Source organism: Pteropus medius, unplaced genomic scaffold (assembly GCF_902729225.1).
Source record: "Pteropus medius unplaced genomic scaffold, Ma_sr-lr_union100, whole genome shotgun sequence".
Taxonomy (NCBI): Eukaryota; Metazoa; Chordata; class Mammalia; order Chiroptera; family Pteropodidae; genus Pteropus; species Pteropus medius.
Genome location: NW_024344378.1, coordinates 32698594 through 32711934, shown reverse-complemented (window position 1 = coordinate 32711934; position 13341 = coordinate 32698594). Strand labels below are relative to the sequence as shown.

Here is a 13341-nt window from a genome sequence, read left to right as displayed (position 1 = left end):
AGATTTTATAAAGCACTTATGTTTGCATATTGAAAGGGTTCAAAGCATGAAACATAGTTAAGGTAAAGAGACTGATACTTTAAAAATATCCTGATATCCTATGTTTATTTCAAGATAAAAACAAATTTCTATCAGGCAGTTAAAGAAAAACCATGAACCCAATACTAGATAGAACTCAGATTTCTGCTCCATAGAAATCAAAGCTAGAAGACAATGGAGGAAAGTTTGCAGTTAGAAGAAAAGTTTGTGAATAGGGCACCTAAAATTCAGTCAAATTTTCATTCAATTATGAAGCCATTAACATTTTCATATATGCAAAGATTCACGTTTTTACTGAAAAAAATACTCAATTATATGTCAATTAACTGTTGAGTAAAAATAACTTTAAATTAATTGAATCATGATACAAATATTTAGCTGTGAGCATTAAAATAAATAAAAAATTAAAATCTAAATATAAACCAGTAAAACTTTAATCTACATATTATATATCTCTATCTCTGTCTTTATCTATATCTGTAACTGAATGCAGGAATCTAAAATAATTCTTAAAGAAAATATATAAAAATATGCGGTTCTCTATTCTCAAATTTTATTAACTAGGGCAGCAGTTTTGTTGGGTGTGTGTGTATGCATTCTGAGGATTGGGGATAGAAGAAATTATGGTTCATATATACAATGGAATATTACTCAGCCATTTAAAAAAAAATGAAATCCTACCATTTTCAATGACATGGATAGACCTAGAGGTTCTTATGATGTGTGAAACAAGTCAGACAAAGATAAATACCATATGATTTCACTTATATGCGGAATCTAAGGGAAAAAAAAGAACAAACTAATCAAAAACAGACACAAATATAGTGGACAATTTGATGACAGACAGAGGGGAGGGGACTTGGGGAACTGGGAGAATGGAGTGAAGAGTTAAAGTACAAATTAGTAGTTGATAGATAGTTAAAGGATGGGTCACAGCATATGGAATGTAGTTGGCATTAATATGTTGGGTAGGTGGAGGGCCAAGGAGGGGGGGAGCAATTGAAGGGATCATTTTATGAACTATATAGATGTCTAACCAATGTACTATATACTTGAAACTAAAATAAATAAATTTAAAAAATTTTTAAAAATGCAATTAGATGGTATTTTCCTGTTTGGCATTCTATTATCTATAGCTCCACCAATTTTGTGGCTAGTTTTCTATTAATCAAGGATACACGGAACCTAATATTTTATTTTAAGCCACTTCATATCTTTCCAGTATCTAGTTTTCACACACACGCACACACACACACACACACACACCAACATACACAATTCTAAACTTCAATAGGTCATCGTAAGAGGAAGTTTGAATTTCTATTTTAAATCATTGTAACATGGAAAAATTAAGATTTTAAAAACAATATAATAGAATATGATAGAAATATAGGATCATTAGATTTTTAAAGGAGATTAAATTTTATGCACATTATGTACATTGAAGAAGAAGAGGGAAAGCAAAGAGAATTTTTAAAAGTAGATTTATTCTTGTTAAAAAAAAAAGATTAAAGTGTCAGCCACAGTTTGGAGAATATTAAGTCTTACTACTGAACTTTCATGATAGACTGAAGCATTAAATTTTAAATGTCGTAAACATAATACCTGAAAGTAAATATAATTCAGCATTTATATAATTTTTCAGATGGTGAAAGACTAAGCAGATATCAAAAAGGAAAAATGGGATATATTTGAGTATATAAAAATGACAAGCTCCTAGATGTGAAAAACAAATAACATTAAAAGGCAAACAACAAACTGAAAATATTTGTAAGACCAATGACAAGGCATTGATTTCTGTGCTATGTGCATGTGCCATGGAAATAAAATTATGAAATGTAAAAAGTAGAAAGAAAGTAGTCAAACGAATGAACAGAACACAGATAACTATATCAAATAAATTATGCTACCAACCAAAGAAATGCAAAATTAAATGTTATACTTACTTAACAATATTCTAGACATATATCATCCTCAATATTGACAACTATGTATATTATAAACTCACATAGTACCGAGGAAAAAATATCATTACAATCTTTCTGGAAAACCTCTGGCAATTAGTACAAAACTGTTCAACATGTTCTCATTCCTTTACCCAGAAATTCCATATCCGGGAACCTAATCTGTGATATACGTGTGTGTGTACACACACACACACACACACACACACACACATATATATATATATATTGAAAACAATATATATATGTATATATACATATACATATATATATATATTGAAAACAATATAAGCAACTTAAATGTACAATTATGGAGGCTAATTTATAACATTAGTGGAAGTTGCACAATATTGCATATTGTATTTTTAAAGCATATTTATTAGCTTAGAACAGTGGTTTTGATATAATGTGAGGTAAAACTCAACAAAATTTATATATGCAAAGTGGTGCAATATCACATATGTAAATAGCTAGATATATAATGTATAGATAAATAGCGATAGAAAATATCTCAAAATAATAATAATGGTTATCCCTGGATTGTTGGACCTTTAATATTTTCCTTTGCATTGCTCTATAATTACAAGATACTCTAGGATGACTTTTCTTCATCAGAAATACAATAATATTTTTGCTATCTACCTGTAGTTTTCCATTGCCAACTATGTAAAAAGTAAACTACACTATATTTAAGGCACTTTAATGATTCTCCTCAAAATATCCCTAGATTCTATCTATATCTATCTATCTATCTATCTATCTATCTATCTATCTATCTATCTATCTATCTATCTATCTATTCATCTGTCATCTATCATCTATCATCTATCATTTTTTTAAAACCTTTATTCAGTTTCTACCAAATAGAAGCATATTCATTATCTCTACCAATCTCACATTTGATGCGTGGATTGAAATTTGTCTTATTCAAACTGCACATGCTTGAATATCTCTGATTCTTGTTATTTTGAATAATTCACTCATAATACTTGAAGATGTGAGTTTTCTTTCAGAGCTCTCAATATTTATTAATATCTTTATAAAAAAATGTTTCTAAATTAACTTGAAGACATGTACTTTGAATCTCCATCCCCATGACTGTGATCTTCACAGTTCCAGAACTCTTATCCAATTTATTTTATATTGCTCAAACAATTGGTAGAGTTTTTTGCTCACAAGTGCTTAATAATTTCTATGACTCATTTGAATACTAATAAATTAAGGAGTTATCACAAAATTTCTAAATCAAAAGAGTAGGGAATGAGTTTACAAATTGGTTGTAAAACTGTGATATGTCTGAATCTATAGAAAATAATTTTGCTGAAGCTTCCTTTAATAAAGTAAAATGAAATGTTCATTTTAAGTAAATATTCAACTCCCTAATACACTATCTTAAAATTATGTTTAAGTATAATCATCAGATAATTTGATTTGTAGCTTTAACATCTGAATCTTTTGTTTATAATTAAATAGTAATGAAAGATAGTCCCCCTTCATGATCTCAAACATTTGCTCAGTTATGCAATTCTCACTAAAATTTTTAAAATTTATGATCATGCCATGTGTTCAGGAAAATGTGCAAGACTTGCTCTCAAATGAGATTCCACCTTGACATGCTCTGCTTATAACTTGAAGTTAATTTTAGTATCAATATTACCCAATAAAAGCAATAAATTAATTTTAATAGTACTAATAATTTTTATATATTAAGCATGTCACTTACTATTTTATTTGTTTATATACATTATTTTATGAATCTCTCACAAATATGTAATGTAGATATTATTAACCTCACTTTGAAAATTAGGATTCACTCTCTGAGGATTAAATAGTTAATTGAAAAGTTGTATTGCTACTTATTAGTAAATTTGGCATGTTTTATCGTAGGATACAGGAGTTCACTACCCAGTATACTGAAATGTTTATCAGACTTTTCATCATTACTATTCAAAAGACCAGCTCAGTGAAGCACTTTTGAGCCTCTATCTGTATATTTTCACCCAATCTCGTGGCCACATTATTCCCCCGCTAGTTGTATTCAGTAACTTTGTAACAAAAAGATCTGAGTTATAAAAGAATACTCATATAATATTGGCATGTCTATTTGAATGGCCTATAGAAACTCAGAGAGCAAGGTTAGAGTTTATGGGCTCAAGAATACTCTAAATAATCAAGAATTGAGAAGTTGAGTTTACAACATTTAAAATTATTCAACAGTTCTTGATCACTCATGTTCCACCTTGGTTTCTGACACTACAAATCCAAAAGTAAAAAGAACTTATCCCTTCTCTCAAGAAAGTTATAGGCAAGGAAACTCAAACATACATTTAATAAGAGTGTTTGATAAATTTTGATATGGATAAGCACAATATTCTTTGTAGAGACAATGTACACAAGGAAGAGAACATTTCAAAATATCTGACACTTTTTCCAAACACTCTGATGTTTCCGCCACTTGAAAAAAATCAAAAATAGTCAAAGAAAAAACAGTGTTTGGCCTCTTAAGGGAATATGTAAGTAAGTTATATATGTGTCTTGTTGAGAGTGTATGTGAACGTGTTTGATTTGTTCTTCTTTTCTGTGTCAGTTAACATATAGAAACAAACAATAATTTGGCTAAATATTTTAAAAAGCTTCTAAGAAATAGCACATTTGCAATATACTATGAAATAAGAATAACAATGTATACCAAATTTTCTTTCTATAGTGTAAATCTTATTCTTTTTCCAAAGAAAGTGTATGGTAGATTTAAAGTATAAATTGGAAAATAAGTTTTTAAAAAAATATATTGAAAAGAAGTGTCTAAGTATAAAGAACACATAGTATTAATGAAAGTAATTTAATAAATTAATGAAAGTAATTTAATAATAATAGTAATTTAAGATATTAAATTATGTAGTTTGCTAAAATTTCAAATCGCTTAATTATTAGCGCTAGAATATATTTATAGTTGGTGGTGAAGTTTTTACTTTTTTAACATAACTACTGTAAGATTATTATTTGATTAAAATATAGATCATAAATCTAAGCAATGATGAGTCTAATATATAAATAGAAGGGTGGACATTTAAGAATTATAATAATTGAAGATAATATCCAGGTTTGGCTTTTATGCCAGAGACACCTGTGGTTCTATGAGCTCAGTTTACTTTTCCAGAGTTCTCCCTGAATATATTCTTTTTTCGGTTTTCCACTATAACAGGGAAAGGCTTTCTATAGACAACTCTTGGAGATTGCTATCATGACTTTATGTAAAATTAAATACTTTAGCAGGTTGGTATAACATGTGTACCTTACTCATAAGAAGACATCACTCAAATGCTAAGTTGAAGAACATTTAGAACTTAATAGTGCTTCTTTTTTCTGTATCTCAACCAAGGCTGGGGGCTTTACTAATCAATTCTACTAAATGTCAAATATGAGTTTTTATTTTTAAGATTTACTGCCCCATTGATTTGTTTGGTAAATGATAGATATTAGTTCCTATTTGTAAAATGAAAACTTTTTAAGATATAAGAATTGGCTAAAGTATTTTAAGTCTACCTTCAAATTTATCAATAAAGAGTAAGTCTGAAAAACTCTAGCCTATCCTCCCCTCAAACTCAATAAAAGCAGAACCCCAGGCTCCTGTACCTGTGTGCTCTTCTTCTCTACCTGTGGCCTTGCTGCATGCTTCTTGGTATACCTTGTATGCTCCAAGACTTGTAGGTAATAAACTCTTTCTTAATTCAGAGTTTCCTAATGGTTGTTACTGAGGGCATCTTGCAATGGTAAAAAAGCCCAAAGGTCAATCCCATGGTAATACTGGTTTTGAAAGGGGCTAAGTACTCTGGGAAGCTCAGTGCACCCAGGTAAGTGCCCCCTGAGGCATTTCTAGCCCATAGCATTATTGATAATAGACTGAGAAGGCACAAAACAGTAATACTTTGCACTATGACAACAGCTGATAGGAATTTTTCAGCTCCACTATAATCTTATGTCTTATATGTGGTCCGTGGTTGACTAAAATGTCATTACATAGCACATTAATATTAGTAGTGTTAAAAATTCTCAAGATACAAAGAATATAGTCTATTTGAGAGGTGATCTTAGAAATCATATCTGAGAGTTCATTCTTTTCACCTAGTTTTTCTAAAAACTTGTAAATGGTAGCATAAAAATACTTTATTAATATTAGTTGCTAATATTATAAGGAAATAGTTCAGTCCTAAGTTATTGAAGACACCATACTTCCTAATTTTCCAGAAACATATTGAAGCCTTTACCAAGAGGACATTTTATTTTATTCTCACTAGTGCAATTTATTTATTTATAACATTAAAATTAGTACAGCGTATGGTAACTACATAGTCAAACAGGACTGAATAGCTTTAAATAGACATCTTTCATCTCACCTACACTAACTTCCAGACTCATTCTCCTGCAATATTTACAGTTTGCTATTTCCATTTTTAATTCTTCTGATTACCAACATAATTCTAAACTTCACCCTTTTTTTTTTTATATCTTCAGTTCTCACCATATGATATATGAAAGATGATAAAGTTAATTAGCACTTCTTCCCTCTTGGTTTTGTTTGCTGCGTTATTTTTAGTTTTTATTGTTTATATAATTTTAAATAATGTGATTAAGTCTCCATTGTTCATTCTAATAACTTTAGACAGTATAGGAAGAGGATTTTAAACTACCTGGCTAATTACCAAAACTAATACCACTTAAGTGTTTGTTACTTAGCAGTGCCACAGACATAAGCAGAGTGAAGGTGCTTGGAAGGGATACACTAAGTATGATGTACTTAGCACTCTAATGGAAGAGCTTATTAAAAAAAAAAAATCTAGGTAACTATTTCAAAAAGCTAGAGTCTGTTTAGGAACCCTTGGCGTATTTCTCTGACCATGGGAACAGGATGGGATGACAGAAAATCCTGAGATTTGTAATGCCCCCTCAATGTCTGAGTAGAGCCACACTTTCAGAAAAATTACCACAGACTTAATTCCAAGACTAATGTAGCTGAGCTGTAAGCTGACTTTGGCTGATGGAATCAGATTCTTTTGAGAAATGACTAGGACGAGATGATCAATCCTTAACTCCTACATTCAAACATATATACTTTGAAGAGCCTCAGATTTTTTCAATTTAAAGAGCAATAAATGTATTACATAGAAAGCCAAGTGACTATTGGGAAGGTATGTGTGTGGCAGTGCGGAGAATAGGGAGAAAGGGAGGTGGGATAGAGGAGAGAATGAAATGAAGAGAAAGAGGGACAGAAGCAGGTAGTAGGGGGAAGAGTTTACAAAAAGTGTTGTATTGTGTGAGAACAGTAGTTAACCTGGATTTTATGGAGTAATTTCGATACTGATTTGACGTTTTCATGGTTCCAAATCCACATTTAAAGAAGTGAGTAAAATATTAGTAAGTTATCCCTGCCTAGAGCTCTTTATTTTTAGGAAGATATTGATAGCATTTAGACCACTGAGAACCCATTAGAGATTATGAACTCAACAGAGCCACTAAGATGTATGTGAGCCCCAAGTTATTGGCCAATGAATATCTTAATTACTACAATTTCAGTAACTCAATATAACTTAGTCACACACTTATACTTTATATACGTATAACTTAAAAATAATATAACTTAATAACATAAAGTAAAATTATAAATGATGGTTTAATATCATCACTCTTTTTTTAGCATGCCAACATTATAAATTTTTTGCTGAGATTAGAAACTACTGATTTTATATAAATGTACATGATATGTTTCAAGGTTCTATTATTTGTGAGGAGTAATATAAAAGAACATTGCAGTAATTCCTTAGAACATGAAATTGTCAGATATTGAGATAGACTTTATTTCCCTTTAGAATTACCGCTTCTTTATTTGTACTAAGGGTTGCAAAGATTTAAAGCAGTATTTCCCAAACTGTATTCTAAGGGTATTAATTCAAGGAGATGTCAATGTGTGGTTCTAGAAAATATGCTAAAAATACTCTCTTCTTAGACAAGCATTATGCAAAATTAGCACACTTAAGTCTCTGAAAAGACCTGCAGTACAGTAGATTAGCTTTTTAAAATATTATTTTAGACCATGTTTCCCAAGCTTACCTGTGCAGAATTCACCTTTGTTTTTTTAGCATATTCATTATAATCTAGAACCAGGGTTAACAACCTATATCCTTGTAAATAAAGTTTTTGTAAATAAAGTTTTATCGCAACATAGTCATGCCCACTTGTTGCTTTTCTATTACAATGGCAGAGTTGAGTAGCTGCAACAGAAACTGCATGCCTGACAAAGCCTAAACTTGTTTATTCTCCAGTCCTTTGTAGAAAAATGTTTGCCAGTCTTGATAGCAGAACAGAATACTACTTACTGGACATCAAATTGGAAAACACTGCCTTACAGAACTGTATTAAAACTTTAAACAGAAACTTCTTGCAGATAATTATGTGTACATACCTGCATGATATATAATTAATTTTAACTGTGTGAAATATGCAATGATGGGAATTAAAGCATCCATTTTTAAAGCTTTTATTTTAATATAGTAAATGTATTTGAAACTTTAAAACACAATTTAGGAAGAAAAGAATATAAATATTCTTACAAATGTTGTTTAAAGCCAAAGATAAAAAGCATACTGATAGCCTTACGTTTCTTTTGATAAAATTATCTAGAGAAAATTCAAAATTTATTGATGTCTTTCTTCCTTGCTTTCCTTTTAGGAAAAATTCCTGATATACAGTTGTGTGCATGTAATTACTATGTCTTTTTATTTTGACTTGGAGGACACCTTGCTCCCTCTTCATATTTAAAATAAGTAGCCTAAGGTATTACATAAACCTAAATTTAACTATTGGCTTGCTTGTTATCTAGCTATCCAAACTGTAATATCTGGATGCCAGTTCTCCATGAGGTATTAGTAATGAAGCTGAACTAAACGCTCTGATTTTTTTCCAGGAAGAACTGAACCCCATCATTGTTACCCCACCGATTCAAGCCATTGATCAGGACCGGAATATTCAGCCACCATCAGATAGACCGGGCATCCTCTATTCCATCCTTGTTGGTTTGTACCTGCTAACATTTTACACTCAGTTGTCACTCCAGAATCATATAAAATAAAAATTGTCTCAAATCAGAGTAAACACGTTTAATAACAAAGATTTTCTTTTTGGAAATTACTGTTATTTTTAAGTATAAATGAATCTAAAATTAACAGTTCTTTCTCAGAATTAGTTTCAGCGGAATGTGTAAAACAATAAATAGAAAAAAAAAACTTTTATTGAAGAAGCAAAGCAACTTTTTAAAAAAGGGAGGTTAATTTACATATTGGTAGTGTTCTCCATATCACCTCATAAAAAATTCCCTAAGAAAAAAATTGAAAAATCAATTGAAAAACTTACACAGTTCGCTCTACAGTATTTTATCATTGGTGGATCAATTACATAATTCTGAAAATACATGACTGAATTAAATAAGGGCATTTGGAGCCATATGGGAGAAAGAAAAAGATCATAATTAGCCCAAGGGCACATAATGTATTATACCCTTGGCTAATTTTTCCTTGAAAAATTTCACAGGAGTTGTCTTAATCCATCCTTGTGCATATACTGCTAATTGTACCAAAAGCAAAAATGATGAGAATTTGATTATGCTACTCAAATTGCTTCCCCCCGCCCTTCAAATTGCTTTTGGTAAAATATGGATGTAGTTGCTTTGCAAGATTTTAGTCTCTAGAGGGACAGATGTGTGTGAGACAGACCATACATCTCTTAATGAAGGAGTTGTTTTTGAACTGTGCTTGAAAATAACTATTCAATGAAATTCAACTTTACTCTTAAACCTTTCCTATTCTCATGCCTCCAGCCTGTATATGTTCATACATATATAACAACACAGAAACCTGCAGACATTAGACAGATTCAAAATATAAGGCTATAGCCTACTTAGAAATGCTGTCCATAAAGAAAATTCAAGTAATTCTGTTTAAAGCCTTTAGTCTCTAGAACTACACACATATCATAAACCCTTTGCTGAGATTAGATTATTAAAATTTTTTAAAATTTTCTTATGAACCTAAGCATAAGCCTCTTTTAAGTCTAGAGAGGCCTGGCATATATAAAAGGAAATAGACACTTTTAAAATTTTTATTAACTGAGGGCTTGACAGTATGTCAATCACTGTGCTGGACGTTATAGATACAAATATGAGAGATAAATGTTCTAGGTTAGGGAGAGATAGAGTTTATGCTAGAACACATCAAAAAATGAATTAAAACACATAATTGTAAACACTATAAATAAAGTATGAGCCACACATCATGTGGGCTCATGGGAAGAGAGTGCTAGAATTTCTGAGAGTTGCTTAGGAAATGTTATTTTAGCAGAAAGGCTAGAATTTCCAGGCAGCAAATAGGAGAGGAATGATCTAGACAGATGATGCTGCATACACAAAGTCCAGTAGATGAAATTTAAAGATAGTCTTGGGGAGGCATGCTACTCAGAGTGGTCTGGTATTCATTGGCATTCATAAGTTTCTTTCACTTTTAAAAATTATACTTATTTTAAAATTACACTTTTTCAATAAATGAGCACCTACTCTATGGAGCAAGATAGATTCCTCAATTTGTACAGATGGTTTTCTGGCAACAGAGACAGGTAATAAACAATATAATAAACAAATAAATGTATATACTACAAAAGATTGATACTAGTGAGTGCTATAGAAAAAATAGAGCTGGATGAGTGGAATTGGAAATGCAGAAAGAGGTGTTACAACATAAGTTGCAGTATTAAATAAGATGATCAGGAAATGCCTCACTGAAAAGGTGAGGTTGAGCAAAGTCTTACAGAAGTTAAAGGAGTTAGCCATATTGATATCTTGGGGAAGAGTTTCTAGGCTGAGATAAAAGCTAGAGCTTGCCTTGTGGGTTTGAGAAACATCAAGGAGCCTAGTAGCATCGGAAAAGCGTGAGTGAGAGGCAAGTGGAAAGAAGGTGTGAGAAATAACAGAGTGCCAGGAAACAGAGATTTGTATACTATTGATCTACTCTGTCTTTTACTCTGAATGAAATGAAGAACCAATGAAAGGATTCAAGCAGAAAAATGAAATAATGATGTTACATTCCATCAACCTCTAACTTTAGGATGGTGGATAGTCCTCAAGAATAGATATAACCTCTAACACTAACTTTGCTTTCACAACTATATTAAATAAAATTATATGCTTTGATAGTATTTACATTTCTAGAAGGCAAGGCATTGCAGAAATTGTAAACATAGCTTCTGGATTTGTGCTATCAATGTTCAAATCCTGACTTTAACACTTCCCAACCATATAATGCTAGGCAAGTTACTAACTTCTCTATCTCAGATTGCTCCTATTTAAAATGGGATTCATCAAAATCAATCTTTCTATAAAAGAGTTTTGAGGAGTGATCTAATAGATGTAAATATGTAATAGTGTCTGAAAGAAAATTACTGGTCAAATAATGTTAGTTGATGTCATTAATTACCATTAGAAGGAAAAATAAAGTATGTTTTTCTAAGTCATACAAGTCTGGTAAGAATAGAAGTGTGTGCTTACACACACACACAGACACACACACACACACACACACACACACACACAGCTTATAACTGTGCCCTTTTTCGCGTTCTGATCTTTCACACATTAAGTAACCTTGCATGGAGTCTATTAGCTTTTCCTCATGCCTTTCTATTCTCTAGAATTCTGATTCCAATTTTAAACTCCGCCAAATTAGAAATTATTTTCTTTTTTTCCTTTTTGGATTTTTGGGGTTATTTTTCTCTTTATCAGAACTTATTACTAGGTAATAAAGTAAAGTATTGTGGATTTTTATTATTATTATTATTACCATTATCCTTTAGGCATGAGAGAAGTTAGATTTTGTGGCATACATTATTGGAAGATGTTTCTTCCATTTTGCAGGTCATATTTACTGAGTGTCAATATTGTTCATGTTTTTATGGCTTCCCCTGAAAATCATTCCAGAAAACTATTCATTTCTGAACACATTAAACTCCTTGTCCTTTTCCTCATACGGATCACATAGTGTGAAATAATAAGCCACAAAAACCGGAACTCACAAAAATAGATGGGAATGTACACTGAACTCAAAGATGGGAATGTACACTGAACTCAAAAATGGGAATGTACACTGAACTCAAAGATGAATATGTTATCTATTGTAATGAAATTAGTAGAGTATTTATTAGTAAAATTACAAACTGAAATGGTTTTACAAAGAGCCTCCAAAACATTACAGTGACTTGAATCAAATACAGTAGAAGTTAATTTCTTTCTCAAGTAACAGCTCAAAAGTTTATGAGCCTGGGGTTTGTGAGAAAGATTATCCCTACCCTACCCTTGCCTTGCTCTGTTGCTTCAGTCATTAACATGTCACAGCCAGTGGGAAAAACAGTAAAGACCAGGGCAAGTGACTCTGTGGAAATAAACCAAATTTTTCCAAAACATGAGAACAGTGTAAGTTGTAGAAACATAAGGGAAACTGTAGAGACAGTGAGTAGTGTTTTAGTGCTCTACTGCTGTACAATAAACTATTCAAAACATTAGTGACATAAAATAGCACCAATTTATTACTTCTCATGTTTCTGTGGGTTGATTGGGATCAACTGAGCAGTTCTGCTTTATTTACATGGTATAGCTGACGTTATTCAAATGCTTGCACTCAGCTGGGTACAAGCTAGGAATTGACATCCAACATGATCACTTGCCCCTTCTCTCTGGCCTAGCCTCATTTGGTAGTCTTCTCAACAGCATCGTTTTTGGCTTCTAAGAGGGTAAAAGTAAAAGCTGCCAGTCTTCTTAAGACTGGTCCTGGAACTAGAACAGCATCATTTACACTACTATCTATTGGTCAAAACAAGCACACGTCTACCCCAGACTGAAGGAGAGAGAAAATAGACTGTTTCTCAATGGGAAAAAAAAAATCTGTAACCATTTCTGATGTACTTCAAATAACTTGTGTATATGTTAGCTCAAGATAGTTATATTTTAGATTGAAGATATAACTGTTCTTGATTCCTCATCCCATGAGTTAAAAATAAGTTTGAGTAAACTCTCTAATATTTAAAAATTATACATGCTTTATTATTATTAGCTAAGTTTTTAATACTCAATAATTGCATAGAGTACTGATTATTATTTATTATATTGACTATAAATCCACATTTCAAATAACTTTATTAATTGTTTAAAAATTGTCACTGTGACTTATTTCTGGTCTTCATGATTTGACCTAGAAATATGACTGATTGAGCCCTTGTACTAAGAGCGTGGAAAGTTAGTGTCCTT

The 13341-nt window shown here is 31.4% G+C and overlaps 1 protein-coding gene across 2 annotated transcripts in view; it reads left to right on the top strand.

The window, feature by feature from the left end:
• PCDH15 (protocadherin related 15) overlaps positions 1 to 13341 on the top strand; it is a 730119-nt gene that overhangs the window by 423399 nt on the left and 293379 nt on the right. For both annotated transcript variants that reach the window (XM_039871826.1, XM_039871827.1), the window contains exon 9: positions 8962 to 9070. In XM_039871826.1, the coding sequence (XP_039727760.1) occupies positions 8962 to 9070 (109 nt within the window). The remainder of the gene's footprint in view (positions 1 to 8961; positions 9071 to 13341) is intronic.